The 25,490-nt window shown below is 53.9% G+C and overlaps 9 protein-coding genes across 9 annotated transcripts; 4 read left to right on the forward strand and 5 right to left on the reverse strand.

Moving 5' to 3' along the window:
* Window positions 1–344: 344 nt before the first annotated feature.
* On the forward strand, window positions 345–1,876 carry PG986_000340 (uncharacterized protein; the record flags this gene model as incomplete). Its single annotated transcript, XM_066836562.1, has 4 exons — window positions 345–429; window positions 504–864; window positions 921–960; window positions 1,025–1,876. The coding sequence occupies 4 exons, from the start codon at window positions 345–347 to the stop codon at window positions 1,874–1,876; spliced, it is 1,338 nt and encodes a 445-aa protein (XP_066705455.1).
* A 690-nt stretch (window positions 1,877–2,566) lies between these two features.
* Window positions 2,567–3,034, reverse strand: PG986_000341 (uncharacterized protein; the record flags this gene model as incomplete). The annotated part of the gene is made up of 1 exon (XM_066836563.1): window positions 2,567–3,034. One exon carries the CDS (start codon window positions 3,032–3,034, stop codon window positions 2,567–2,569), a length of 468 nt encoding a protein of 155 aa, XP_066705456.1.
* An 82-nt stretch (window positions 3,035–3,116) lies between these two features.
* Window positions 3,117–3,881, reverse strand: PG986_000342 (uncharacterized protein; the record flags this gene model as incomplete). Its single annotated transcript, XM_066836564.1, has 1 exon — window positions 3,117–3,881. The coding sequence occupies one exon, from the start codon at window positions 3,879–3,881 to the stop codon at window positions 3,117–3,119; it is 765 nt and encodes a 254-aa protein (XP_066705457.1).
* Window positions 3,882–5,320: 1,439 nt separating this feature from the next.
* PG986_000343 (Ubiquitin family protein) lies at window positions 5,321–7,764 on the reverse strand (the record flags this gene model as incomplete). The annotated part of the gene is made up of 2 exons (XM_066836565.1): window positions 5,321–7,432; window positions 7,522–7,764. The coding sequence occupies 2 exons, from the start codon at window positions 7,762–7,764 to the stop codon at window positions 5,321–5,323; spliced, it is 2,355 nt and encodes a 784-aa protein (XP_066705458.1).
* Window positions 7,765–8,969: 1,205 nt separating this feature from the next.
* PG986_000344 (phosphatidylserine decarboxylase) lies at window positions 8,970–10,523 on the forward strand (the record flags this gene model as incomplete). The annotated part of the gene is made up of 1 exon (XM_066836566.1): window positions 8,970–10,523. One exon carries the CDS (start codon window positions 8,970–8,972, stop codon window positions 10,521–10,523), a length of 1,554 nt encoding a protein of 517 aa, XP_066705459.1.
* A 608-nt stretch (window positions 10,524–11,131) lies between these two features.
* Window positions 11,132–12,928, forward strand: PG986_000345 (Asparaginase; the record flags this gene model as incomplete). Its single annotated transcript, XM_066836567.1, has 2 exons — window positions 11,132–11,312; window positions 11,508–12,928. The coding sequence occupies 2 exons, from the start codon at window positions 11,132–11,134 to the stop codon at window positions 12,926–12,928; spliced, it is 1,602 nt and encodes a 533-aa protein (XP_066705460.1).
* A 613-nt stretch (window positions 12,929–13,541) lies between these two features.
* On the reverse strand, window positions 13,542–14,109 carry PG986_000346 (uncharacterized protein; the record flags this gene model as incomplete). Its single annotated transcript, XM_066836568.1, has 3 exons — window positions 13,542–13,695; window positions 13,751–13,905; window positions 13,966–14,109. 3 exons carry the CDS (start codon window positions 14,107–14,109, stop codon window positions 13,542–13,544), a joined length of 453 nt encoding a protein of 150 aa, XP_066705461.1.
* Window positions 14,110–14,395: 286 nt separating this feature from the next.
* On the forward strand, window positions 14,396–14,613 carry PG986_000347 (uncharacterized protein; the record flags this gene model as incomplete). Its single annotated transcript, XM_066836569.1, has 2 exons — window positions 14,396–14,417; window positions 14,456–14,613. 2 exons carry the CDS (start codon window positions 14,396–14,398, stop codon window positions 14,611–14,613), a joined length of 180 nt encoding a protein of 59 aa, XP_066705462.1.
* Window positions 14,614–21,887: 7,274 nt separating this feature from the next.
* Window positions 21,888–24,212, reverse strand: PG986_000348 (uncharacterized protein; the record flags this gene model as incomplete). The annotated part of the gene is made up of 6 exons (XM_066836570.1): window positions 21,888–22,200; window positions 22,304–23,301; window positions 23,361–23,397; window positions 23,454–23,681; window positions 23,735–24,034; window positions 24,103–24,212. The coding sequence occupies 6 exons, from the start codon at window positions 24,210–24,212 to the stop codon at window positions 21,888–21,890; spliced, it is 1,986 nt and encodes a 661-aa protein (XP_066705463.1).
* Window positions 24,213–25,490: the final 1,278 nt, after the last annotated feature.

A 25,490-nucleotide genomic window follows, 5' to 3' on the forward strand; every position in this document is an offset into this window, starting at 1 on the left:
TCTTTGCGTGTGGACACTCCAGGCAGAGTCCTCATCTGATCGATTTCGTTCCGCTCGTCTTCGATTCAATTGTGTCCCGGCGACCTTAGTTATTGTTTGTATTTTCTACGATTGGATTGTTTGGGAGCAACTTGCGACTGTCAAGCCAAGAAGGAAGAGAGCTTGTTTGCCTAGAGCCAACAGCGAGTGAATACCGCCACGCAGGACATGCTCGACGTCTAATTCGACGTTCCCATTTCCTTTTCTCTCTTTTCTGTAACGGCCGGCCGCCCTACCCCGGTTGACCCGGACGACTTCTTACGTCATTTACATCTTCAATCGTTATTCCATATTCCATTTTCAGTATGAGACTATCCCTTTCCGTGGCCGGCACCCTGGGCCTGCTGGCGGGTGTATCAAATGCAATCCAAGTAGACTTCAATAGTGATGGTAGGTCAAGAGCAATCCCGGCTCGGTGGTATGATGTTAAATTGGGCGAACAAGGGCTAATCAATGACAAAAAGACTCGATCAAGTCGGCAGCCAGTACGATAGCGTTCGGCTTACTAAAGTACTACACCGGCAACAATACCGGCGATGTGCCGGGTAACCTGCCAGACCCTTACTTCTGGTGGGAGGCGGGCGCCATGTTCGGCACTATGGTGGACTACTGGTTTTACACGGGGGACACGACATACAACGATGTGACAACACAGGGTTTACTGCACCAGGCCGGCGACGACAGGGACTTTATGCCGACCAACCAGACGAGGACCGAGGGAAACGACGACCAGGGATTCTGGGCCATGGCCGCCATGTCTGCGGCGGAAAACAACTATCCTGACCCGCCCCCGACCAACCACAGTGGCTTGGGCTGGCACAGGCTGTGTTCAACGAGTATGTCGGACGATGGGACGAGAATACCTGTGGTGGCGGACTGAGGTGGCAGATCTTCACCTTCAACAACGGTTTCAACTACAAGGTAAGCCGACTTACAGATATTGTTCCTGGCCTTTCCAGAAGGACGGCGCTAACGTAACTTGAAGAACTCCATTTCCAACGGTTGCTTCTTCAACCTCGCCGCACGACTGGCTCGCTTCACCGGCAACCAGACGTACGCCGACTGGGCCGACAAGATCTACGGCTGGATGGAGAAGACGGACCTGATCTCGCCCGAGTTCCAGGTGTTCGATGGCGCCAGCACGGACGACGGCTGCAAGAAGATCGACAAGGCCGAGTGGACGTACAACCTGGGCATCTTCCTGCATGGCGCCGCCGTCATGTACAACCACACGGGTGGCGGCGGCAACGCCAACAACAAGTGGCAGCCGCGCGTGCAGGGCTTCCTGGACCACACCGAGAAGTTCCACTTCATCGATGGTATCATCGTCGAGCGGCCCTGCGAGGAGAATAACCTCTGCGACTTCGACCAGCGCTCCTTCAAGGGCTACCTCGCACGATACCTGGCGGCGACCATCCAGATGGCGCCCTTCACCTTCGATCAGGTGGCAACCTTACTAAAATACTCGGCGGCCGCAGCGGCGCAGCAGTGCTCCGGGTCGCCGCCCGCGGCCGAGTTCAAGGGCATCGCGGGAACAGCATGCGGGTTCCAGTGGGCGAAGAAGAGCGCGTTCGACGGCTCCGTCGGAGTGGGCGAGCAGATGAGCGCCCTCCAGGTCATGCAGTACACCCTGGTCAAGAAGACGACCCGGGCCGCCGTCACGGCCGACACGGGCGGCACCTCCAAGGGCGACCCCAACGCCGGGACCCCTACCAAAGAGAAAATGCCGACGCTCAAGCCCATCACGACCCAGGACCAGGTCGCGGCTGGCTTCATCACGTCGGCTATGGCGCTTAGTGTGCTGGGTGCTTGCATTTTCGTCGTGAAAGAAGGCTGATCAAGCGTGGACCAGGGCAATGTCAAAAGCTTGTGGGGTTTGAGGGCGATGACTGATTTGGGGAGAATGTTCTTTCAACAAAGTATATAGCTTTTTTCTTATTTTCATCTAGAGATGCGGTGGTCGGGGTGGCTATCCTGGACCCCCCATGGTAGAGCGCTGGCGTTCCTGGGATAGGGGGGCAAGGGCAGGCGGCTTTCGTGTAATGCCTTTTTATTATACCCAGCACCATCCGCATAATGGCGTTCTGGGGTGGAAGAAGCAAAGCGGCTCCCGAGAGCTGCCCCCGCACAACCTGAATGGTAGGAAGTTGAAGAAGCAGTATTCATTGCTCACAGAAATAATGAGAAATTGCTACAAACACTTAGCGGCTCCCTGTATGGTCGCAAACGTCTCATCTGGACGGCATGTACAAAATGACTTTTTGGCAACGCTAGCTCGGCCATTATGTTCACCTGGACAGAGCTAAAAGCAGTTCTGGGTGCCTAGGTTGCCGATACGCTAATGGCAGACTGGCATTTGTTCGTCTCGTCTTTTAAGCTTGGTATGTCAGGTCATGTCATTGTTGTTCGAGTTATATGTATGTACTCAGGGGTAGTCATCAAATCGACGGAAAGCAAACCATGAGTCGCCACTTGAGTATGATGAATAGTTTTGCACACTTATGACCATGCTCTCAACGAATCGATCTCAGCAAGTCCGACGCCTCTTGCCTCCTCCATCCGCAAGCACAATGTCGAAATAACTAGGCGGCGTCCGTGCCTTCGTACGATCATCGTCGTCGTCATCATCATACTTGCCATTTCCGGGGCTCTTGTTCTCTTTCTCCTCGTCTTCCGCATTCCAGTCGTCAAGCGTGTCGTCTTCGTCGGGGCTCAGGCTCGTCTCGCCAGTCGCCAGGGGCGGCTCTACTTCTGGTAGAATTCCCCGCTTCAGGTTTGGTGTCGTGATCTTGACGTCGTTGTGTTCGTCGATGTCAATGCGTTCGACGCATTTCCTGTGCAGGAACTCCGGCCGCAGCTCGAAGTGCAGGTCGTTGTTGATCTCCACTTCATCCTCGCTCTCATGGTCGGCGTCCCTTGTTGTACGGCCGGTGGTCTCCGACCCTGCAGGTTCCGTCTTGAACTCGGGGTGAAGGACTTCATTTTTCATGTCCATTTCGACCTCCGATACCTCCGAGTCCGACGGCGTCATCACAGCAGTGGCAGTGGTAGCATCCGAGTCGTACCAAGCATCGTCATCACTCTTCTGCCGCGTATACCCCCTGCACCGCTCCCTGAGCAGCACGTTGTAGCTCCAGTCGCCGTCGCGAGGCCATCAACTCCTTCTTGTCGAGGGATTTGAACCCATAGTAGCTCAACGAACCCTGTCCCTCGCGTCGGATGGATCCAGGGACCTTTTCTTCGTACTCGAGTGCGCTATCGTCTCGGCCGCCGGTAATTGACAAATATTCGTCTCGCCGATCCCCGGCGTGAAGCCACTCTCGATTCAATGCGGCGGCGGCGATTTCTTGTTTCAGCGCGAGGTCGAAATCGTACGCCGAAGCGAGCTTCTCGGCCTTGAGCTTCTTGTGCGCAAAGAAACGCAAAGACGCCGCATCTCCGTCTGCTTCTTCACCTTCTTCGTCGTCGTATTCGATGGTCTCCCACAACGAAGAAGCAGAACCGCCATCACTCAACAACGTCCCTTCTGCCGTTGCCGTTGCTGTTGCCGTGGTAGGTGTGCATCCCCCTTTCCCCTCCCCCTTCCCCCGTTTGGTAGTTGCTGCTAACGACAACGACGCAGAGTAAAGCTGCCGCAGCGTCCGGAGCTGCTTGCACTCGTCGCAGATGACGGTGCCGTGATGCCGGGACATGATGACGTACTCGAGCCCATTTTCGCAGGAGGCAAGGCGCCGGGCGCCGCGGCGGGCGGCTTGGCAGTATGTGTTGCGGCCCTTCTTCCCGACGACGGCGTCGCAGACGTGCTCGAGGCAGAGGCTGAGGTATACGTACTGTTTACACATGGCGGCGAAGTGCGAGCCCGGCTCAGCTGCAGTGGAACAGGTGAGAAAATAAGTCGGGGCAGTAGAAAAAAAAGAAAAAAAGGGGGCGTGGTGGTGGAGGTTGAAGCTGGGTGTTGGGTGGTAAACTCTCGAGAAATCTGCTGCCGGTGAGAAGAGAGTGTGTCCGGTATGATAAGGGTCGTTGATGGAAACAGATCGGTTGTCGGCTGCGTGGGCGTCAGTATGACACGGAGCCGGCCTAATAAATGGGTGAAGGCAAGGTCCCTAAAGACTCTCTCGGCTGTTCCAAACTATCAGGGCATCAATACTGTCCCTCAGAATGGGCTCGTTCTTCTCTGGCCTATCATCACCACCACGTCGATGAGCGCATGAAAGGCAACTGAAGTCTGCTTCGCCTTGGAAGTATAGGGAAAATTCCTTGTAGTTCTGATGATCCAGCCTCCGATATCTTCAAAAACGGGTGTTCAAAGCGTATACATCTTCACCAAAGAAACGGTTGAAAGGCTGAAAAAAACATGGCCAGGAATTGTAACACCAAGCTGTACCGAACTTCGAGTGTTTAGCGGGCAGCAGTACGCCACGCGTTCGCCATATGAATAGATACCGAGAATCGTGACAGAAAGCCATCGTTTTCGATGCTATTGTTTGCAATCTGCAGAAAGAGGGCTCGCCCCATTCCCTTCCATAATGAGATTGTCTTGGTGATGAAAGAGAAAGAGGAACAATCAGAACAAAATTGTACGCATGCTTTGTTCTGGCCTCCCTGTGTTTATAATTTTGCAATGCTGGGCCATGATCTGAACAATACGTGACTGGCTGTTTGTGACAATCCTTCCTCTCCTCTCGTCCCCCCTCCCCCTTTCTCTTCTATAATTCTCGAAACCCTGGTTCTTGGACGGCACTCGCTACGCATCACAACCCGAGTATTCTACGTCCACCTCGACACGAACCAACATCCCCAGATGGCCAAGGCGAACTGTTATATCACCAAGTTGTCAATAAAATATGATGGGAGAAAGAAAGAAATTTTACAGCCTGCTAATGACCATCAAAGACAAAACTTCGTGGATACCTCAAAAACGTAGTTCTAGGACCAAACCCCTTGAAAGAAAAGACGTCGTGCACATGCGAGTTATATGATATCGAGGCAGTTGTTTGTACAGTATTCGGCCTCTGTGGGCCGTTGAGAAATAAAAGTCTTTTTTCTTGGTGCTCGTCGAACTCGTCCTATCGTACCTCCCCAAGCAAAATAAGCAATGGCGCCGTGGCACTCTTATAGTATCGCGAGAATTGTATCTACGCTTTCGCTTAAGAAAAAGCCCCTTCGTTCTTCAGAACCAGCCTTCCAGAAAAATGAAACAAACTATGCATGTCGGTTTATGCTCACTAGTCTAAGTTGAACACGGAAGACAAATCTCCCAACACGCTTCAACTACGAATCAAATGGCGATCAGCTGCTCTTCGACACCCCCTGGCCTTTGCTGTTCGGGCCCTGCTTCATCGCTCTGGCCTTCTTCACTGGCTGGAGCGTTGTCTCCGTCTTGGCCAGCCTGCGTCTCCGTCGATTCTTGGTTCTCTTCGGCCGCTCGAGCAGCCTCGGCGGCGGCAGCTTCCGCAGCCTCTTGACGCTGCCGTTCTGCCCTAGCCTCAGCTTCTACGTTGGCGATGTGCCGCTCAGCAACTCCCGGCGCGATACTAGCGAGAAAAAGTATACTAGCCCGCTCTAGCCTTCGTACCTGATTCATAAACCAGTTGGCGTTTGCTTGACGTCTCTCTTGCACCAGTCGTTCCGCGGTCTCAGCAGGGGTTGTCGTTTGTTGCCCACCATTAGCGTTCTCAGCCCGGCCATTCCTACGTCTCGCGACTGGATTACGGCCATGGTTGTCTGCCAGAGGCATCAAGTTCTCAAGATGTCTACGCATGGGAACCCAGGCTTGCTCAGCAAGAGGATTGAGTAGCCCTGCATTAAAAAGGAAAAGTGTTACAGCGATAGTGATGACAGTGAACCACCGCGACCAACTAGAAGTTGGCGAGGTGAACCACCAGATGAAAATTATGAGTCGAAGGATCATCCAGATGTGAGGCCAAATCTGTCCAAGAGCAATGGCTCGAATTTGGACGTTGACGTGCGGGTGCCCGACACCATGACCTGGGGGCAGCTGAATCTGGGGAGGGTTCGGCAAGCCATGCGGGGCCGGTGCCTGCACTGGAGCATGTCCTTGTTGGTGCGGTTGATGCTGATGTTGTTGCTGCTGCTGGTTCCGAAGCTGGATGGCTGCATTCTCAGCTGGTGTTGGCGCCCAAATGCCTCCCATAGGAGCTCGTTGAGCCGCTGGAGCGAATGGCTGAGGCCCCATGATGGGAAATTGAGCCGGTTGCAGTGGCATCTGCTGCGCGAAAGTACGGTTGACGAAGGGGACCTGCGGCTGCTGGGGTGTCACATACGTCCCGTGACTTCCATTGAACAAAAGGGCCCGGGGTCCTTCAGGCGAGGATAGAATAAAAACCTCGGGCGAGTTTGAGGCCCCTGGAGCTTGAGGAGGATTATTTAGCACGCTGAAGTTACGGCTAGCAGCTCTGGCCGGGTCCGGAGTGCCAGCAGCACTTGCAGAACGTGAAGGAATCAAAGGCGTCGTTACTCCAGGTGCGATCGGCTGACTATGTGCCGAGAGACTGGCCAAGGACGAGGTACTAGCATTTCTTCGCATGGCATCAGCAATAACCCTGGTAGCCGCCTGGCCAGCATCTGCAGCTCGTGCAATGTTCGGGGGTTCAGGACCTGGAACACCGCCGAGCTGGGTTCCATATGGGACCGATCGCGGTTGGGACGCACCAGAGGGTGGTCTCCAAAGGTTTTGCACGTCGGCCATTGAGAATGGGGAGCCGGTCCTTGGGTTCCTCTGTAAATTCGGGTTCGCGGTGATGGACTCGTTCACTGTAATGCGCCACTGCTGACCATTAGGCCCTACCCCTTCACGTACCACAGTCCGGGTCCCGTCTGGCTGTAGAGGTGAAGCGGTCCGCCCAGGCGTGTTGATTCCACTGGCACTGCGAGGGTTCGCGGCGGCATTATTCATATCCTGAGCACCATTGAGTCCTGCGGCAGCGCGCTCCCTCTGATTCTGGTTAATGAGCTCCTGGATCCGTTGGTTCTCCATGTGCGCAGTCAACACTTGGTTGTGGTATGTGGTCGCCCATTGCCTCTGCTGCATAGCGATCTGTTGTGGGGTGAGCTGCTGTTGAGGATTGTATCCAAAGGGTAGATTTGCCGGTTGAGGAGGCATCATGCCAAATGGAAGATTCGGCCACGGTGCTGCTGGGCGAACCTGAGGTTGAGCGCCTGGGAAGAACTGATGCGTATGGTGAACATGCGCATGTTGCGGCTGTGCCTGGTGGTGGCCAGGAAGTTGCGGTGCTGCTCCAGGCTGGCTTGTTGGTTGCGACAGAGTAGGTTGAGCACCGGCGACGGGTGGTGTCGGGGTGTTCGTTGGACGGCCATCAGACAGATCGCGTAGCACGAGATGGATCGCTTGGGGTTCTCCAGAACGAAGCTAGAAAGGCGGGTGGCATGTCAGCAATCTGGCTCTTTCTGGACTTGCTGGCCTGTGTATCACAGACAAACCCATTAGACTGGACCTACCGTCTCTTCGCCAAATATCTCGAGCAGAGTCTCGTTGTCTCTTGATAAGAGGCGACCCCGGTGGATGAGGCGCTGGGCCGCGTCAGGCGGCTTCGCATCTAGAGCATCGCGTACTCTCTGCTTCAGCTGCTGGATAGTGGTGGATGCCGGCAGCTTGGAGAAGGAAAGCCGTCCGCTGGGAACACCAACAGAAGGTGAAATGACTTGTATGGTGCATGTTGGTGCACCGTCTTCGGAAGCCATGGTGGGTATAATTTTGCCTGGGCAAGGGTTCGGTCCAGGCGATTTCTTTGGGGAACGGATTGATCGAGTACGCTAACCAGAGCTGCTGTGGCAGCCGCAACCAGCCTTAGGTTCTTACGAATCGCAGGAAAGCATGTCAGGCCGAGGGAGGTGGAAGTTGGATATCGATGAAGACGTCCGAGAATGTAGGGTCTAGGTGAAGTAGGTATTGATTAGCCGTGTGTAGGTGTCGGATCTACTGCCACGGAAATGACAGGACTGCACGCAAGAAAGGAGTGACAAGAAGTGAGGTGGTGGTGATGTGCAAGAGCAGTGGAAGTGGATTTATCAGCCAGATCGACCGTCTGTTGGACGTAAGCTGTCATCACCAGATGATCCACGTACCGGAATGGGTCAAACCGCAACCGCAATGCGACTAACCTAGGCAATGACCAGCAACACCTTTTTGGGCCCAGGGCAGGCCGCGGCAGAAGGTGAAAGGTGGAAGGGGGCGCCTGGACGCTGAAAGTTCCACGTTGGCCTTAGCGGGTGTCCAAACTAACACCCCTGCCAGGCTGAATTCTAGGCTGAACTTCCCACGTGCACCCAGCTGCCAGCACCCACCTTCAGCGCCTGCGACAGGTTTCATGTAAGTCTACCTACTCACCAACTCACTCACAGGTAGGTCACTTGCTTGGACCTTCATTGGGGTTTTCTAATCACCATGCAAGACACCTATCGCATAGGGAATGATCGCGTAAGTCGCAAAGTATACATACCTACACGGCAACCGGCAGCCTGGTACAATTGGCCATGCGTACTTGATATAATCTGCCTTTTCCTACCGCCCAAATATCGGCTGTGTATGCACCTAGAAAAGGGATAGCTTTTTGTGAGAAACGTCTGATGCGTCATGGGCTTGGCTTTACCCACAGCTCGGATAGATGCAGTAACCTCCTGTAGGTAGATCGTCCGCGCCTGTGTCCCGTCTACCAGCACGAAAGCCGTGGGGGAAAAGCAGACCTTTGACTTGACTTCACCTCACCTCATCCATGGTAGCGCTTTGAGATAGCTGCCAGTCGTCGCCACCACCATCGCTTGCCTTCCTCATTCGATTGATGCGACACCATCAGCCCTAGTTGATTCTCTGGATATGCAGCTGTCATAGCGACTTTTTTTCCGTCCATTGGCGCGCCCGCAACAATGGCAAACCTTTAGCATCGAAAATGCTCCCTCGCCCTGGCCCTTGTCCGGGCTCCATACTTCGAAATTCATGTTCGGCCGGGTCCAGACGATATGCGAGAAATTTCTCGACAGGGCCTCGCTTCTCCTTCCGCCACACGTCTCAGAAGTGCCAGCAAAAGGAACGCTTCGGCTCGAGGCTGGGATCGGCCCTGAAGAACACCAAGGTGCAATGGTACCCCATACCTGTCGCTCTGGGCATTGGCTTTCTTGGCTTCGTCCAATTCTATAAATCCCAAGCTCGGGAGAAGGAGAGACTAGAGCAGGAGGCTGAAGAGTTCGGGAAGCGGCCGAAGAAGAGACCTAGAATACGACCTGAAGGACCATGGCAGGTGCAAGTCATGTCCACGCTCCCGCTGAAGGCCATATCCAGGCTCTGGGGACAGTTCAATGAGCTTGTGATTCCTTACTATCTGCGTGTGCCTGGCTTCAAGCTGTACTCGTTTGTTTTCGGGGTCAACCTGGATGAGGTTTCGGAACCCGATCTTCATGTGTACCCCAACCTTGCTGCCTTTTTCTATCGGACGTTGAAGCCTGGCGCGCGTCCTCTTGACCCCACCCCGAATGCGCTACTATCTCCCTCGGACGGCCGCGTCTTGCAGTACGGCCGCATTGAAGGTGGGGATATTGAGCAGGTCAAGGGCGTGACCTACAGTGTTGATGCTTTGCTGGGAAAAAACAGCCCTGCCCCAAGTATCGCAAGCGGGGATCAGTCGACCGATTCTAATGAGTCGCAGGTCGAACTTGAGCGCGACGAGGAACTTGTGAAACAGGACGAGGAGTTTGCCCGTGTCAATGGCATCTCCTACACATTACCAAACCTCCTCTCTGGCCAAAGCAAGAAGGGCAACCCCGGTGTCCAGGACCAATCCACGCAGTCAAGCGAGAGCGCCGTGTCCAAGGTTGGCGCAGAGCTTGCCCTGGGGGAGAAACCATGGTATGACGTCTTGTCGTCGGGCAAAAAGACTGCGCTCTATTACACTGTCATTTACCTTGCCCCCGGCGACTACCACCGATTTCACTCCCCAGCCGACTGGGTTGTAGAACGCCGCCGGCATTTCGCTGGTGAGCTGTATTCGGTCTCGCCCTACCTGCAACGCACATTACCTGGACTGTTCACATTAAACGAGAGAGTTGTACTGCTGGGAAGGTGGCGTTACGGCTTCTTCAGCTACGTCCCAGTCGGAGCCACCAACGTCGGATCAATCAAGATCAACTTTGATCGTGAACTGAGGACCAACTCGCTCACGACCGATACTGCGGCAGATCGTGCGGCAGATGAGGCGAGCGCACGAGGCGAGCCGTACAGCGGGTTTGCCGAAGCGACGTATGCCGCAGCCAGTCCTGTTCTTGGCGGCCATGCCCTGAGGCGCGGCGACGAAATGGGCGGCTTCCAGCTCGGGAGCACGGTTGTGTTGATCTTTGAAGCACCACACCACGAGGGTTCCGACTCGGCGCCTGGGTTCCACTGGGCGGTCGAGAAGGGACAGAAAGTAAAGATGGGCCAGGCCTTGGGTTACGTCAATGAGCAATCGTAGTCATACTGAGCGGATTTTTAGCATGTACTGTATGCATTATACAACAAACTACCCTACATATCGCACATGAATCCTCCTTGCCGTTTTAGGGGGTTTGCCCATGCAGTGATAAGGTTTCGCGGGTGGGTCGGGTATTTTCGCCAAGGCTTGTTCTGTCAACTCAACGCCGCATCAGGATTGCATATGATTAAGTACGTGCATGCATTTTCCTATGCACGAAGCCGACGCCGACGCCTACCTACGATTCAATATGATCCTAATCCAGGTCTGCTGAGATGATAAGATGATGGGCTTCAAAGAAATGCATCAAGTGGAGCCTCTTTACCTCTTTCTTCCTAACGAACAAACAGAGTTTTATTCTTTTAACGTAATTATAGGGTGGATTCTGGGGAAGCAAGTCCGGCTCCATCCGCTATCGCTCACACCGGCAAGTTAGCCAGCCCCAGGATATCAACTAAGCACCCCCGAGTCTGGCCCCCCCGAAACCTACCTACAAGGAATTTACTTTACTGACATGTTGTAACACTTTGATTGCGGTTCTGGGATATAGACTCGTTCTATTTGTTTATTTGCGAACTCTAGATTTCTTTTTGGTACCCTCCGGAAACATGGGCGGATTCACCGCAGTGGTCAAAGGCAACGAGACCTACCCAGAGTCCCGGGTCCTTATAATCATCACGGGAGGCACAATATGCATGCAACCCTCAGAAGGCGGCCTAGTGCCTGTCGATGGCTTCTTGGAGAGTGCCATGGCCCCGCGGCCTTCTTTCAACGACAAATCCGAGAGAGGTAAGCCAGCAATACAACGAGTATATTTGCTTTACATATTCCTTCTTTAATTCCCGAACGCTTAGTTTACACACCCACCTATCATCGCGATGATTCTACGCTGTTGTTCATACACTTTAAACCTCCTGAACCCCTTTTCTTCCGCATTGGACTTGGCAGACTCGTTTGTTTCTCCAGACTAACGCGCCCTTGCAGTTAAACTCACCGCCATCAAGGACGGCGAGAAAATCCTGCTGGACAGTCTGCGGACGCCGCCTAGCTCCTACTCCAAACACATTCGCTATGGCGCCCTCGAGTTCAACCCGCTGCTCGACTCGTCCAGTATCAGCTCGGACGGCTGGACGCAGATCGCGACGGCCGTCAAGGCCAACTACCACCTGTTCGACGGCTTCGTGGTGCTGCACGGCACCGACTCGCTGTCGTACTCGGCCTCGGCGCTATCCTTCATGATGCAGGACCTGGGCAAGCCCGTGGTGCTGACGGGCTCCCAAGCCTCCATCTTCGCGCTGCAGTCGGACGCCGTCGACAACCTGCTAGGCTCCCTCATCATCGCGGGTACCTTTGTTATCCCCGAGGTCTGCCTCTTCTTCCACCACACGCTCTTCCGCGGAAACCGCACCACCAAGGCTTCGGCCTCGTCCTTCGACGCCTTCGCCTCGCCCAACTGCGAGCCCCTGGCCCGCGTCACCGGCATCGGCATCGACGTCAACTGGTCCCTCGTGCGCCGGCCCACCACCATAGCGCCCTTCGAAGTGACCCCCTACCTCGACACGGCGCACGTGGCCTGCGTGCGCATCTTCCCCGGTATCAAACCCGAGATGATCGACTCGATCCTGCGGGTGCCCGATCTGCGGGGTCTCATCCTTGAGACTTTCGGCATGGGCAACGCCCCCGCCGGCGTCGACGGCTCCCTGACTCGGACCATCAGGTCCGCCGTCGAACGTGGCATCACCGTCGTCAACGTATCGCAGTGCACAAACGGTTTCGTCTCACCGCTTTATGCGCCCGGGTATCAGCTGGGACAGGCCGGCGTCGTCTTCGGCCACGACCTGACGAGCGAAGCCGCTCTCACCAAACTCTCCTACCTGCTGGCACTCGAAAAGGGCGGCAAGCTAACCTCCGCCGAGATATCGCACCAAATGTCCCTCAATCTGCGCGGCGAGCTGACCGAGTTCAAGTCCTCCGCGTTCTCGCACCCACCGATCCTGGACCTTGAAGCCGAGAACGCGGCTGCGCTCCTCGGCCGCCTGAGCGGGCCCGAAGCGGCTTTCGCGCTGCTCGGGTACGCCGTCGAGCGCGGCGACCTCGCGGGCGTGAAGGAGCTGCTCGAGGGCGACGAGATCGGGCACCAGCTCCTGAAGCGGGCCGACTACGCGGGCAACACGGCGCTGCACCTCGCTGCCGTGGGGCCTGAGGTCGAGATCCTCAAGCTGCTGCTGCTGCGCGGGGCCGGGGTGCACGCGCGCAACCGCGCCAACAACACACCGCTCTTCTTGGCCGTTAAGATGGGCCGGACCGAGTTCGTGGATCTGCTGAAGGGGGCTGGGGGGTTGTTGTGGGAGCAGGAGCAGGAGGCGGGGACCGAGAAGGTGAGCAAGCGCAAGCTTGAGGAATAGAAGCTGTGGCACTTTTAGAGACATAGATATGAAAATAATGATTTGTTTTATTACCCGTTGTTGTTTTGGTTCTGTTTAACATCTAGGGAGCGCGCTAGAGCTACCCCAACCTCCTAAAGGGCTTATGGTTTGCTTTTTCTAAGTCTATATATATATATACAAACTTGCTATCCAAGGCGAAGCCCCTATTAGAAGAGCCTCTTGAGCCCCTTGATTGGCTCTGATGGGCTTTACTTCTTGTGTCGTCCATATTCTCCGTCCTGCACTTGCGGGCGTTGTCCTGTAGACGACATGTTCAGCCCGCCTCCGCCCACGGTGGTTTCCCCGACCAGGACACGAAAGTTATCTTTAAGGATGCAAGCAACGAGATCACTGGACGACACGTAGGGTATTGGTGGCCCTTAGTATAGCAATAGCCAGTATCCCAGTACCGCACGAAGTCAGCTATCTCTTAGTCAGCAGCCAGTTATCTCATCCACAATCAGACACCGAACATCAAGGCTTACTCAACTGACACTGTAGATAGTTCGCACATGGGTGTTCTAGGTGTCTGTCCAATGCATATTTATCCCAACTCTCGTGTCCATCACGACCTCTTCGTGTCCCCAGTGACTCAGGGGTCCAGGCCAGCAACCTCGAATACCAATGTAGTCCCGGCACAGTTCGCCTGCCCTACTCCCGCGAGCATTTCCTCCCCATCGAGCGTGACGGAGCCGAAGGCGCTCAAAACTATAGCGATCCAAGTCACCACTTCTTCGTTGCCGATCCTGTTCATGGGGCGTTGGTACATACGATGGTCGTGAGAGAACCTCTCAGGCTTACAAGATAAAGCACGTTCCAATTGCCGGTCGATCCCGAAACACCACGCACGACTTGCTCTCGACCAGGATATCCGGTCGATCGCCGACATCATCGGCCCAGTCCTTGGTGTCCCAGTAGCCGATCTCGTCGCGCCACTGGTTCTGTATGCTCTTTTCCTACCACACGCCAGTCGCGACTAGTTGTCTTCTTGGCACGAGATGTGACTTCAAGGAAACGTGAATCACGGCAATCTTGATGATGTACAACGTTGGGTCGGAGGTGTTTCGATATAGAGCATATAATTCGCTTGATTTTGGTGGTATGAAGGGAAGGCTTGGAACAATTTCGCTTTGAAAGGATATCACAGGAAAAAGATTCATCTTTGGTGTTTAATGGGAATAGGTAGCTTCTTTCGGAAGGGCTTGTATTTGCCGCCGTTATATACACTATAATATAAGGTCTTAACGTGCTGGTGCTGAACTGTCGATCCGGCTAAAGGGTATTTTGTCGTTGCGATCAATCCCTTACTTTGGGGATTATGTAAGCATGCCCAAAGCTATTAAAAGCTTGCGTACTAAATCAAAAGGGGCGGTTATTTTAAGTTGTAATATAAGGTAATAAGACTTAAATACCCAATATGAATGGGTAGTTAGGTACACTTGCTACATGTCAAGCATCCTTCAGTACGGTCTCTACTCCGGAAGCTTTCTCATATTCGTCTTGGAGGCACCGGCCTCGGCGCCGCACATGCCGGCTTTCGATCCACGCTCGCGTCCGGCGCCGGCGCCGAGGTGCTGACGGTGCAGGCCGTCGCCCCGTCGCCCCGTCCGTTACAGGACCATCGCGGTAACGGCGGCGGCGGCGTTGATAGTGGTGGGGGATGAGCCGACAGGACTTCGCGTTTCTCTCTTGGTGAGGGAGGGGGCATATCGATCACAGTGCCCGAGGTAGAGGGACACAGGAAGATGCGTCGGTGGACGTGCATCCAAGATTGGCTACAGTCTCTTTTGGGCATAGCAGGTCTTCACATGTAATCAGGCTTGAAGATGCATGCAAATTAGAGGATCAAGTAATCTCGAGAGGGGCTACCAATCACCGACGAGTGTTATTCCGTAGATACCTAAGTACTTACTTAGCCAGTTCGACCTACGTGGAGCGATCGAGAGGTCCCACGACTACCTTCAATGTTAGGTACCAGTACCAGTCGTTTTAATTTTGCTCGATGTATGTATGTAGTTATCCCGAACGGATTATCCCATATTGGGTGAACGCTGATCGATTTCCGGGGCTTATTCCATTAGTACTGTACATGGAAAGAAAGGAAGGTACGTGCCAGGCCTTGGTGAGGGTGTCGACACAGAAGGAGCGGCCCGAAAGTCATGCAGCAGACGCGTACCTTCCTATCCAGCCCAGAGGCGTGCCAGTGGGATGGAAAGGGAATTGGACCCCGAGGTTCGGAGGTCTTCCTTCGTTCCACATCGCCAGCCTTCATTCAATCAATAGCTCTGGGTCCGTTGCTGTTCCCAGCGCCAGCTTCTGAATATCACATATCCACCCGATTAGTCGACCAGAACACGCATCTGGGAACTTTGGCCGCTCTCCACATGACTCGTGCTGCCAGCTGATTGCTTGTCGCCTCACTCGATGGGAGTGCGCAGCTAATAACAGCGGTGTTGGACGGCAGCTTGGCGGTGATGCAGCATGGTGTCCCTGTAAGTATGGGGAAGATTGCCTGTTCGGGTCAGTACAAGCAGTAAATAGCTTCTCAGCAGGAGTGCGAAACCTGGTTCTCCTGGCCGGCGGCCTTTGGGTTTTGTAGACCCGTCTTCATGTACTATATGCCAGGTCATGTGGCCCCTTTCCGTTGGACATGGGACTTCATCCCTTATCCAGAGGGGTACCGGAAACGTGGCGCCCGATGCCAGGTACAGATACTTGAGCCGTGGTCGAGTTCCAATAGTATCGATGTCGTCGCTATACGCACGCCCCATGGTCGTTGACCAGAGCCCTCGCAGCAATGGGTCGACTAGGGAAGCTGTGGCCTTGTACTGACTGAGTAGAGGATCGGCACCACCTTGCAGCAGACACTCGGTATGGTTTTTCGTCGTTAGTGCCTGACGTCTCTGTCGATTCGTTGGGATGCTCCGTCTCCAGGGGCCCCGAGGAGGGGTATCCTTCAGCCTCTGCAATCTCATTGCCTATCAGGGCTGTCTCCAGCCAGAATACCGTCTTCTCGGCAATCCCCTAAGGCGAACTACGAACCCCTTTCTTTTGCCCGAGAAAGGACCTCAACCAACCCCTCCCCTATCTGGCCTGAGTGCATCTTGGGTATTACTCCATACCACGGTCAGGTCTACTCATCGACAACGTACCGTTGGCTGGGTTCTTGTGGCTCAAAGGGTCATGAGGAGAACTGGGTGCATGGGTCGGATAGGGTCTTCGACACTGTACTCTTTCTTAGATCGCCCCTTCTTCACCCTTTAAATGCCGAGTCAGCTCTCGCCCTTGCACTCGGCAGATCATGGTGCTGGCCAACAAGACCCAGCTACGAGACCCCATAGCAAGCCACTGATGGCTCCCCGATGGTCGCTATCCCGGACAGCGCTCCGAGAAAGCAGGTTGAGCATGGGCGTATGCGGACCTGAAGAAAGCAAGTTTTGCTACTGTGTGTAGGCTCGAGGTGGAAAGAGTAACCCTGCCAACTGCGGACGAAAATGAAGACATCAGCTCACTCGCATATCCGTTCCTCGTGTTCCCGAGAGGCCTCCAACTCAACAAGCACACTCACATACCCAGGAAGCTCACCTGGGTCGGCGAGTAGTATACCGCGACTGGAGCCTCACAGCCTCCCATAACCGGCTTTGGGCAAGTTGGCAAGTTGGTAAGCGGCAAGCCAACACGTCTCACAGCATTTCGTGTCATCGGTCGGCGGTACCGCAGCTCCCGCCTCGTGTCGTGCAACTTTTCCCCTGTGAGCCATCACTGCCTCATTCTCAGGTACCCGTCGCAATGCCGCAGCAGTATAGATAGGTCGTGCCCTATCGGGCTGTGCGCGCGCGCGACCCCAACACGCGCACCGCCCGCGATACGCTATAGCGCACCACTGCCGGGCCAACCATTCCCCGTATTTCTGCATTATCGTAGGTAGGTTGGGTTCTCTTTTGGTTGGCGGACGGCCCCCCGGGGTGGCTAAGTAATCCTCGCCGACGAATAGCAATGCGCACGCATAGGCCGCTTTCACTGCCCTGCCGGGCCCTATTGCCCTACAGAGGTGCCGCAAAATTTTTAAGTGAGTATGTGAAGATAGAGTTGCCTGGGAGCTGAAAGCCGGCTCTGGATTTTTACTGGTGGTTGCGTCTGGCCTTGCAATATCCCGACAGGGGCCCATGGTGACGGAGTCAAGCGAATACGAGGTTTTCGTCCTTGCCAACCCAGACCGATCGTCGCCACAAGAGCTAGTCGACTGACAATACTCCACGCGCTTAGCGGTAAGTATGCCGCAGAAGGATGGGTTTTCCGCCCTACAAATCGATATTTCTTTGGGTTTCACGTCTTCAGAGGCTGGTGGCTTGCTGCCGGGGGTTCCTTTTTGCTCCTGTTTCCCGCGTCATGCCCGCCCCCAAGTGGAAAGTTTTCTTCCTCCATCTTTCTTTCTTGGCAGTGGGATACACAGCGTCTGCACAGCCGTACTCAGTAACGAATACCGTCCAGCCGTTTGGGGTTACACAGACGCTACCAATGTGCAACATAATGGACCTGCATCGAGTCCCTCCAGGCCAGCCAGCTCTTGATCTGGTAAGGGTTTGTCCAGACCGCTGACCGGGCCCAGCCAGGTGGGCAGGTTGAAGTACTACACATGGCCTACACGTGGCCGTCCCGTCGACATAGTGCAACGCAACACAGTGGTAGTGGTAGTGCTACTACGTGATGTGCTGTACTCTACTGTGTGCAGAGTGAGATAGGGAGAGGAGAGACAGATCCAACCCAAGATACACAAGGGAACGCCTGACCCATGGTCTGGAAGCTTCGAGACTTCTTCTATGCTTCGAGGCAAGCAAGTCCGTCCAGCCATGGCGGTACAGGACGGTTGCAGCACTACCTCGAAGACCTGAGGATGATGTTGGATGCTGTCATTGTTGAATATCAGAGACACATCGATATATGCACATAAGCCCCCTTTGGTGAAAACTCTTGTATCCATTCCTCCAGGGATCGGGCCATTCGTTAGTGTCGATGTAGGTGTAAGGGTGAATTACGGTAGACTGACTAGACTGAGCTTGTCAGCTGATGGATGTGCAGATGTACATCTTATTCACCCAAGGAAGGTGCTCGGTACCCTACCAATCCGGATCGACGAGAAGGGGCCTGCATAATCACCCTGCACGTGAGCCCTCTGGGCCTGAGTTGAGTCCCGGCTCTCACGGCAAAGTATATGTATGTATGTACTGTTGAGGACAATGCGTGATGGAGGAGGCGGACAAGGGAGGGATAGCCCGATTGGCTTCGGACTAAGGAAACAAGAATCTGACGTTTCTCCGGCGTTTGAGCGGTTACTCATGGCAGACATGTGTGGCTCGGTAAAGAAGTGGGTGATGGTCAAGGATGGGCAATGGGCTGATGAACCATCCCCTTGCCTCTCGAATGATGAGACGATGGATGCGTCCGTTCCGTCTCCATGGCCGTCTCCTCTCTTTCCCCTCCTATTAGGTATTATTGTCGGCATGTGTCCCGGGACTGGAAGGGCTGGGCTTGGCTGTGTAGAAGCAGGGGGTGAGGAGGGACCACGACCCCTCCGAACTGTTCCAAGCATGGCCCGGCGTCGGCGGCTTGTGGCCAGGGGAAGGGAAAGAAAGGTGGGTATAGACACTGCCCTATTAGACACGTGCCGCACCACCTGGGTCGTTGCTGGAGAACTGTATAGGGGATAGACGCATACCCAGATGCACTCACCATGGGATACCCTCGGGGTCCTCCTCAGCTACCAGGGGATCCTACACACAGATGGCCCGGATCCCACTATCCATGGCCGGTCGGACGCAGGCCTGCTGTATGTAGATATTCACACCCACCTAACTTCCTAGTTTCCTAGCCCCCCCCGGCCGGGGCTAATACCCAGGAAGGAAATTTCAAACGAGAGTATACAGAGAGTATCCAGTTGGTTCAACGTGCTAGCAAGGTGATGCGGTAGAGTGAATCTCCAACGCCACTGTTTCAGCGAGCCTGAAGCACAAGCGGAATTTGAAGTAGCAGATGGGGATATCTCGCTCCCTCCGAGACCAGTCAGGTAGCGTGTCAGTAGTATGATACAGTGGAGAGAAGACGCCGAAGAGCCACGGAGGCCGAGGTGGTGTTGGTGAGGATGGAGACACTACGGCTATTTCTGCTTCTCATGCGACTCAAGCCAACAACAGCCAGACAAGCTCGGGCTACAGGAGCCGAGAGGGTTACATGGTGAGGGCGATGATACCAGCGGAGGAGGAGCCGTTTCCATCGCGAGGTCGTCTCTGTTTTCCTTCGTCTCGGACCGTTTCGTGACGAAATACTGTTATTACTGCTACTGCTGCTGCTATTACTCGGAATGGAGTCTTTCAAGGGGTTGGGTTGGGATATACTCACTAAGCAAGTAGGCTGAGTCGGCAGTAGTACTCCGTACGTGGTAGGGGTATGTATATGCATAGGTATGAATGTGGTATGTGCCCCTGACATGAACCGCCGACTTATTATTTAAGCAATCGGATGAAGAACCAAGAAAACCAAACCGAACCAACCAAAAAAGAAAAAAAAAGAGCCCCATCACGATGTACATATATGTATGTATCATGTCATATGTCCAAGTCTGGACACGCACGGGGAAGGGTGGTTCGTTCTCTCGTCCTCGTCCTGCTCCTTTGGGAAATTAACCCAATCGCCGGGAAACCAGGGAATGAATGAATAGCAGTGTCCCCCAAAATAGCATCATTTAATCTGTCAAAGTGTGCCCGGGAACCCACAATGCATGGCAAATCAATCAAGAAGGAGAGTGAGTGCCGAAGAATAACTGGGGCGGGGGAGGGGGCGAGCTGAACGTTATTATTTTGTTGGATCCCAGGTCAGGTCCCAGGAGCAGGAGAGGGAGCCAGAGGGCGGTCATAGTGTTGACGTTTCTTTCGGGCTGCTGCGGTGCAGTGCTGCGAATACCTAACCTAGGTATGTATGTATGTAGATGGAAGAATGAATGGAACCCCATACAAAATTCATGTACACCATACCATACCATACCGAGCATCGACAGTATTTCCGAAGCTAACAATAATACCCTGTCTGTCATCTCTCCCTTAGTTCGGAGGAGAAATACATCATAGCACCGGCAGCCCAAGCTAGCCAAGGTGCCAACATGAGTGCCAAAGTGCGTGGTGGGTGGATAATGTAGGTAAGGAAGCAGAGCGTTATGTAGAGTCGCATCATCGCTCGGCCACTGCAGCCGGGTGCAAAGTCTTGGAAGTTCAACGGCGGTTTGGTTTCGTTTGGTTTGGCCTTGGTCATAGTGTCCTGCTGGCTTAGCCGTCCAGTTGTTGGCCCCAGCTTTCCCTCTCTCTCTCTCTGACTTTCTCTCTCTCTCTCTCTCTCCCCCCCCGTCCCAACTCCACCGTAACCCCCTCCTCAAAAGTCAGCATCTTACTGCAAATTACATAAGTTAGGAGGTTATATAGTCCCAATACTACAATACTACAGAGCCCTGGCGCCCGAGCAAGTCAGAAGGATACTGACTGTGTACACCATACACGCACGATAAGATTGGGATCGTTGTCCTTAACCTCCGAGCGGCCTGTCTAAGAATAGAAACAAGACATCTATCTCTACCTACGGTAATTATTTGCAGCGCAGCGGTGCGGGCGCATCCATGCACGCACGCACGCACGCACGCACGCACTTTTTTTTTTACGGTATTTTTTTGTTTCTTTCCCCTTCTCGGGATGAAGCGCCTTTTCGGCGGGCTGTGTAGAATGTAACCCCCAGCCCCATCTCGTATACGAACAGTGACCACCCCGGCTCATCCCGCTAAGACTTGCTGCTGCTACTATGCTGGCCCTGCCTGTTGTTGGTCGCATCATGCGCCCAGAAAACCCGACAGCGCGCGCGCAGTAGGGATTGCTGATTGCTGATTGGCCATGGTCGCAAAATCCGGCTGTTGCGTCATCTCAGCAGCCTGTCCGTCATCAGTCATCAATCACATCACGATAGGTCCAAACATAGTAACAAACACGGTGTGAAGAAGAACCTCGTCATTCCATTAAAATTAGTATTAGAGATCCTCTGGGGTAGATTGGACGACTCCCGACTGGCCATCACCAGCCTGGGCAGTCCATCCATTGCCCCCATCGTTGTCCTGTCTGCCTTCATGACGAAACATCGATACATGCTTTCAAAATCTGACCGTAGACTCTATCTCCATTGATTCCGCTTTCCATGCCGGAATTCTCGCTAACATGGAACACCACAACCGACTCCTAGAACGCCATGGGTTTCCTTTCCCAGGTCATGCCAAACCAGCTGTTCCTTTCGCTTCCGTGACAAGACTCAATCTTGCATCCAAATCCCATTATTTGGAACATCCAATGTTCTTTCGTCCACCCCCCCAAAAATGTCAATAATAAAAAATCCCGCCCGCAAGTAGAGCAAAAAAAAGTAAAAGAAAAAAAATAAAATAAAACGCCGACCAATGCATCGATAACCGCCAAAAAGGGTCATCGTTTTGTATTCCCCAATCCGAAATGTTGAAACAGTCGCTATGCAATTTGGTGCTCAGGTGGGTATCGCTGAAATCATGAACTGATTTTTGGTTGCTGAAGGAGTGGATGCGTTTCTATGTTGCTGTGTGTATAGAAATCGTCGTGAAATCGTAAAAAGGAGTGTGTGGCTGTCTATAATGCAGGTTCTTGTGAAAGGAGCGTCTATACTTTGGGTATCTCGCGATGTCGTAAGGAACGGCGTGGTTCGATGTAAGCTAATAATAATGCTTTGAACTGGTGGGTGAAAAAGGAATGTGGTTGTCGTTGTGTCGAGAAAGACATGTCGGTATCGTATGATCCTATCAAAGGAGTGTGTTGTACAATTGCGTCTGTTTTGAATTCGAAGTGGCGTATTAAAGGTTATAAGGCGAGATTCTAACAGGTCCACGTCACATCTGGCCATAGGGAGAAGCTCGGTCTTGTCCTCGACTGCGGAAGGGCGCGGGCGCAGAGGAAGTCGAAGAGCTGTGACGGTGGTGCTGACGGAATGATTCGAACGTTTCTGGCGTCAAAAAGCGTGGCGACGGAGCGGACACTGAAAGGGGCGTGGTGGATCCTTCGGCGTAGCCATGCATCAGTTCGGGCTGCAGAAATGGCGATGGCGCATAGTTGATCGGCCGCGGGGATGCCATGGGTTCCTGGGGAGTAGTCGTCTCCACCGAGGTGTAGCTGGAGGCGGCGAAGTTGTTATTGGAGTTGGTCCTGGAGGCCGGTCAATCACGCTGTCCTCAGCCTTTCACACGGGGTGCCGTTGTGGTAATCCAGGACTTCTTAGATCCACACGGTCTGATTTGGAGGCACGAACCCGACGCCAAAGTTGTTGGATCCCGCAATCCCGAGGGGCGGATATCCAGTAAAGCTACTGTCATAGCCATATTCTTCCGTGTCGCTGTATACAATGGATCCCTCGCCAAAGGTCGATGATGCCGGGCTGTACCCGCCATACGATGGAGACGGGATGTTCAGGTACTGCTGGTGGCTGACGAAGGGCGAGGAAAGCGTCAAGGGGCTCACAGCGCTCGCGGGCTCCTGCTGTTCGGGCGCCAAGGAGGAGAGGTCTTCCGTGCTCCAGCTGAAAGGTGGATTGTCGCCGTAAGGCAAATACGAAGATGCCGAAGGCGGCGAGCCGCCTTGCGACAAATCGTCACTCACATAGAAATTCGGCGGGTCGAACTGTGGGAAAGACGGGGTGCGTGCCGGCTGAACCCAACCCATGCGATGGCGAAACTCCTTGACCGTATCAATGGGGAACTCCATCAGCGACAGTGGCGTTTGCGAGTTGCCTTCGAGGCTGCCGGAAACGTTGAATGACATAAGGCGTCTGGCAATCTCCTCGACTGGGCCAACCGACAGACTTCCAAAATAGGCTGCACCGATCTCGGGGAAGAGTCGCTCCATCAACATAGCTGCTGTGTAGTAGTGTGCGATGACGACCAGTGCACTAGGCGACGTTCCGTTCTGCTTCAGGCACATCAAAGGAAGCCAGAAAAGCCAGTGTCGGAGTGGCTGCAGCCGGTCGAACTGCTGGGACACCGACTGGATGGGGCTGACTTTCCTAGCACCCTTCAAGAAGGACGTGAGTTGCTGGACAAGTTTGGTGTCCTCCTTGTTCTGCTTGAGGTGGGCCTCGACCTTCGCCAGCTGATTGATGGTTCGCTGGAAGGCATCCAGGTCTTCCTTGCGAGGCTGATTCGGCTTGTGGTCCGGAGTCGGAGAAGGGGGCGCCGTAGGGAATGTGCTGCTTTCGGCAATGAATTCAAGAAATTGGGACTCGTGCTTCCAAGGGTCCATGGCGTCGATCACCTGTGGCATATACGTTAGAACGAGGTAGCCAAGCTGTGCGCAGCATGAGTTGTACTTACCGAAGAGGTTCCTTGCATCAACTGGGTCCAGCTCCGCCTATTATTTTATCAGCTAACCAGCCCCTGAACGGAACGCCGCATTGTATTGCTTACCAATCTGTGGCCTGCCACGACAGAACCAGCGAGGCTGCCAAAACAGCATCCGATGTCTCCCGAGAAAAGGTGCCGATGCCCTCATGTAGCCCCTTGAGGGCGATGCCGCGGTGTTCGTAGGCCATGTTCCCGACGATTGGGCAATCCGTCAAAAAAGCAATGTGCATGGCCGAAAAAGCAAGCAGGGCGTGCATGACATAGCTGTTGGTAGCACCGATTTTCAGGATACTTGATTCATGAATTAGTCTCTACACGATACCAAAATGGAGGGGCTTGCTCACGTCGGGATGTGGCGGGTCCACAAAGTGAAATTGTTGGCGTCGATGGTGCTCAGCTCGTGGCAGATGGCCGCAACGTGGTAAATCAACCTCAGATCCTCCATAGAGTAGTACTGGGGCGCAGGTGTTGGGTAGATGTTCAGGCTGGAAAACGGAAAGACGCCAGTTTGCTGCCATAGTTCGATGGCGGCCTCGATCTCTGGGGTCCACATGAGATCAGGCTTGTCGGGGGTAGCGGACCTGTCGTCGGGTACAGGGACATCATTGTACGGGCAGCGGACCTTGTGCTTAGTACAGTTTCGGCTAGAGTAGCTATCAGTATTATGCACCCGACCAGAGCTTGTAACTGGGTTCCGAGGAGATGACTTTACCATTGCGGGAAGTTTTCATCACATCTGATGTGACGGCGCTTGCAGTTCTCGCATCCCTTGCGGGACTTGGTGTGACTGCGGCGTGGGGGACCACCACCAGGGCCAGCCATTGCGAAAGCTGTAAATTAAAAATTGAACGAGAGAACTATCCTAGCTGCGTCAGTTATATGAAACCACCCACGGGGGAAAGAAAGAACCAAGCTGATCGGCTCCTTACATGAATCAAGGCACTGTATGAAGTGCCAAAAGTAGCGAGCGTTTGGTTGTGGAGGGGTCGAGTTTTAGATCTTCTCAGACACAAATGGGTTGGGCGAGGTAGTGCACGACTCCTCTGCTTGGTCGAAGACTGCGCCAGATGCTAGCAATGGCTCACAGGCTACTGCAATTCATGCGTCCCTTTGGTGAAGAGAAGGAATGGTGCAATCGACGAGAATTGGTGGGATGTGGGCGAGATTGAGGGGTGATAACAAGATTTGTCTGATGTCTGTTGAGTATTCCCTTCCAGGTGTTTAAGCGACTGTAAATGTTCTTGAGCTCGGGGTACGAGTCAACGAAGGACAACTTGAGACTTCCGGATCGATAGGCGGTTGTCAAGTATATATCTAGGAGAAGAGCGACTGGCGGGGCAGGTGCTTCTCCTTCTGCTTCTTGTTCTTGCCGGCAGGTTGAGTTGAGCTGAGCTGGGCCGAGATAAATGGATTGATAGATTGATAGATATATGACGATGCGGGAGAGAGTCAGGTATATGTTTTTCGAGGGCGAGTACGACGGGACCAAGTCTCTCCAAACACAAAAAAAGGAACAAGCGAATGACAGGAGTCAGCGAGGACTTCCTAAGTGGTGAGCGAATGTGTGGTTGAAAAAGGTGGTTTTGCAGCTGGAGGCTACGATGATTTTCTTATGAGATGCTATAAAGATGGGGAAAGCGCAGATGGAGAGGGGAGCGCCAGTAGTTAAATAACAGGTGTGTCGATGTTGGGTGGGCGGGCGTGCAGTAACAAGACAGCCACTAACCTGGGCTTGTGTCCATCCCCATGCCTAAAAGAGGAATCGCATGGGAAACTGGAGCCGGGGGGGGTGTGCAGGTGTGTCGCTGGAGATGTACCCCCCTACAGGCTACACTGGACGCCGCCAAGTACCTGCCATACCTGATAGCTGCATACAGGCATACTGCTCTAGCTCCCAATCCAGCTTTGTTTCCTGACCAGGGTCCCGACTTAGAGGCCGACATTCGTAGTGGGTAAAAGGGCCCGGCGGGGATCCTCCTGTGCGCTATCAGGGCTGGCAGGCTGGATACATGCCTGGATACTGGGCAAGCTATCAATGTAAGTATGTATGTATGTATGTACCTGTGTCCCATCTTCGATCATTGATGAAGGTTCCTTTGA

The sequence above is a fragment of the Apiospora aurea genome, assembly GCF_038362705.1.
Source record: "Apiospora aurea strain CBS 24483 chromosome Unknown utg000001l_segment0_segment0, whole genome shotgun sequence".
In the NCBI taxonomy this organism is placed as follows: Eukaryota; Fungi; Ascomycota; class Sordariomycetes; order Amphisphaeriales; family Apiosporaceae; genus Apiospora; species Apiospora aurea.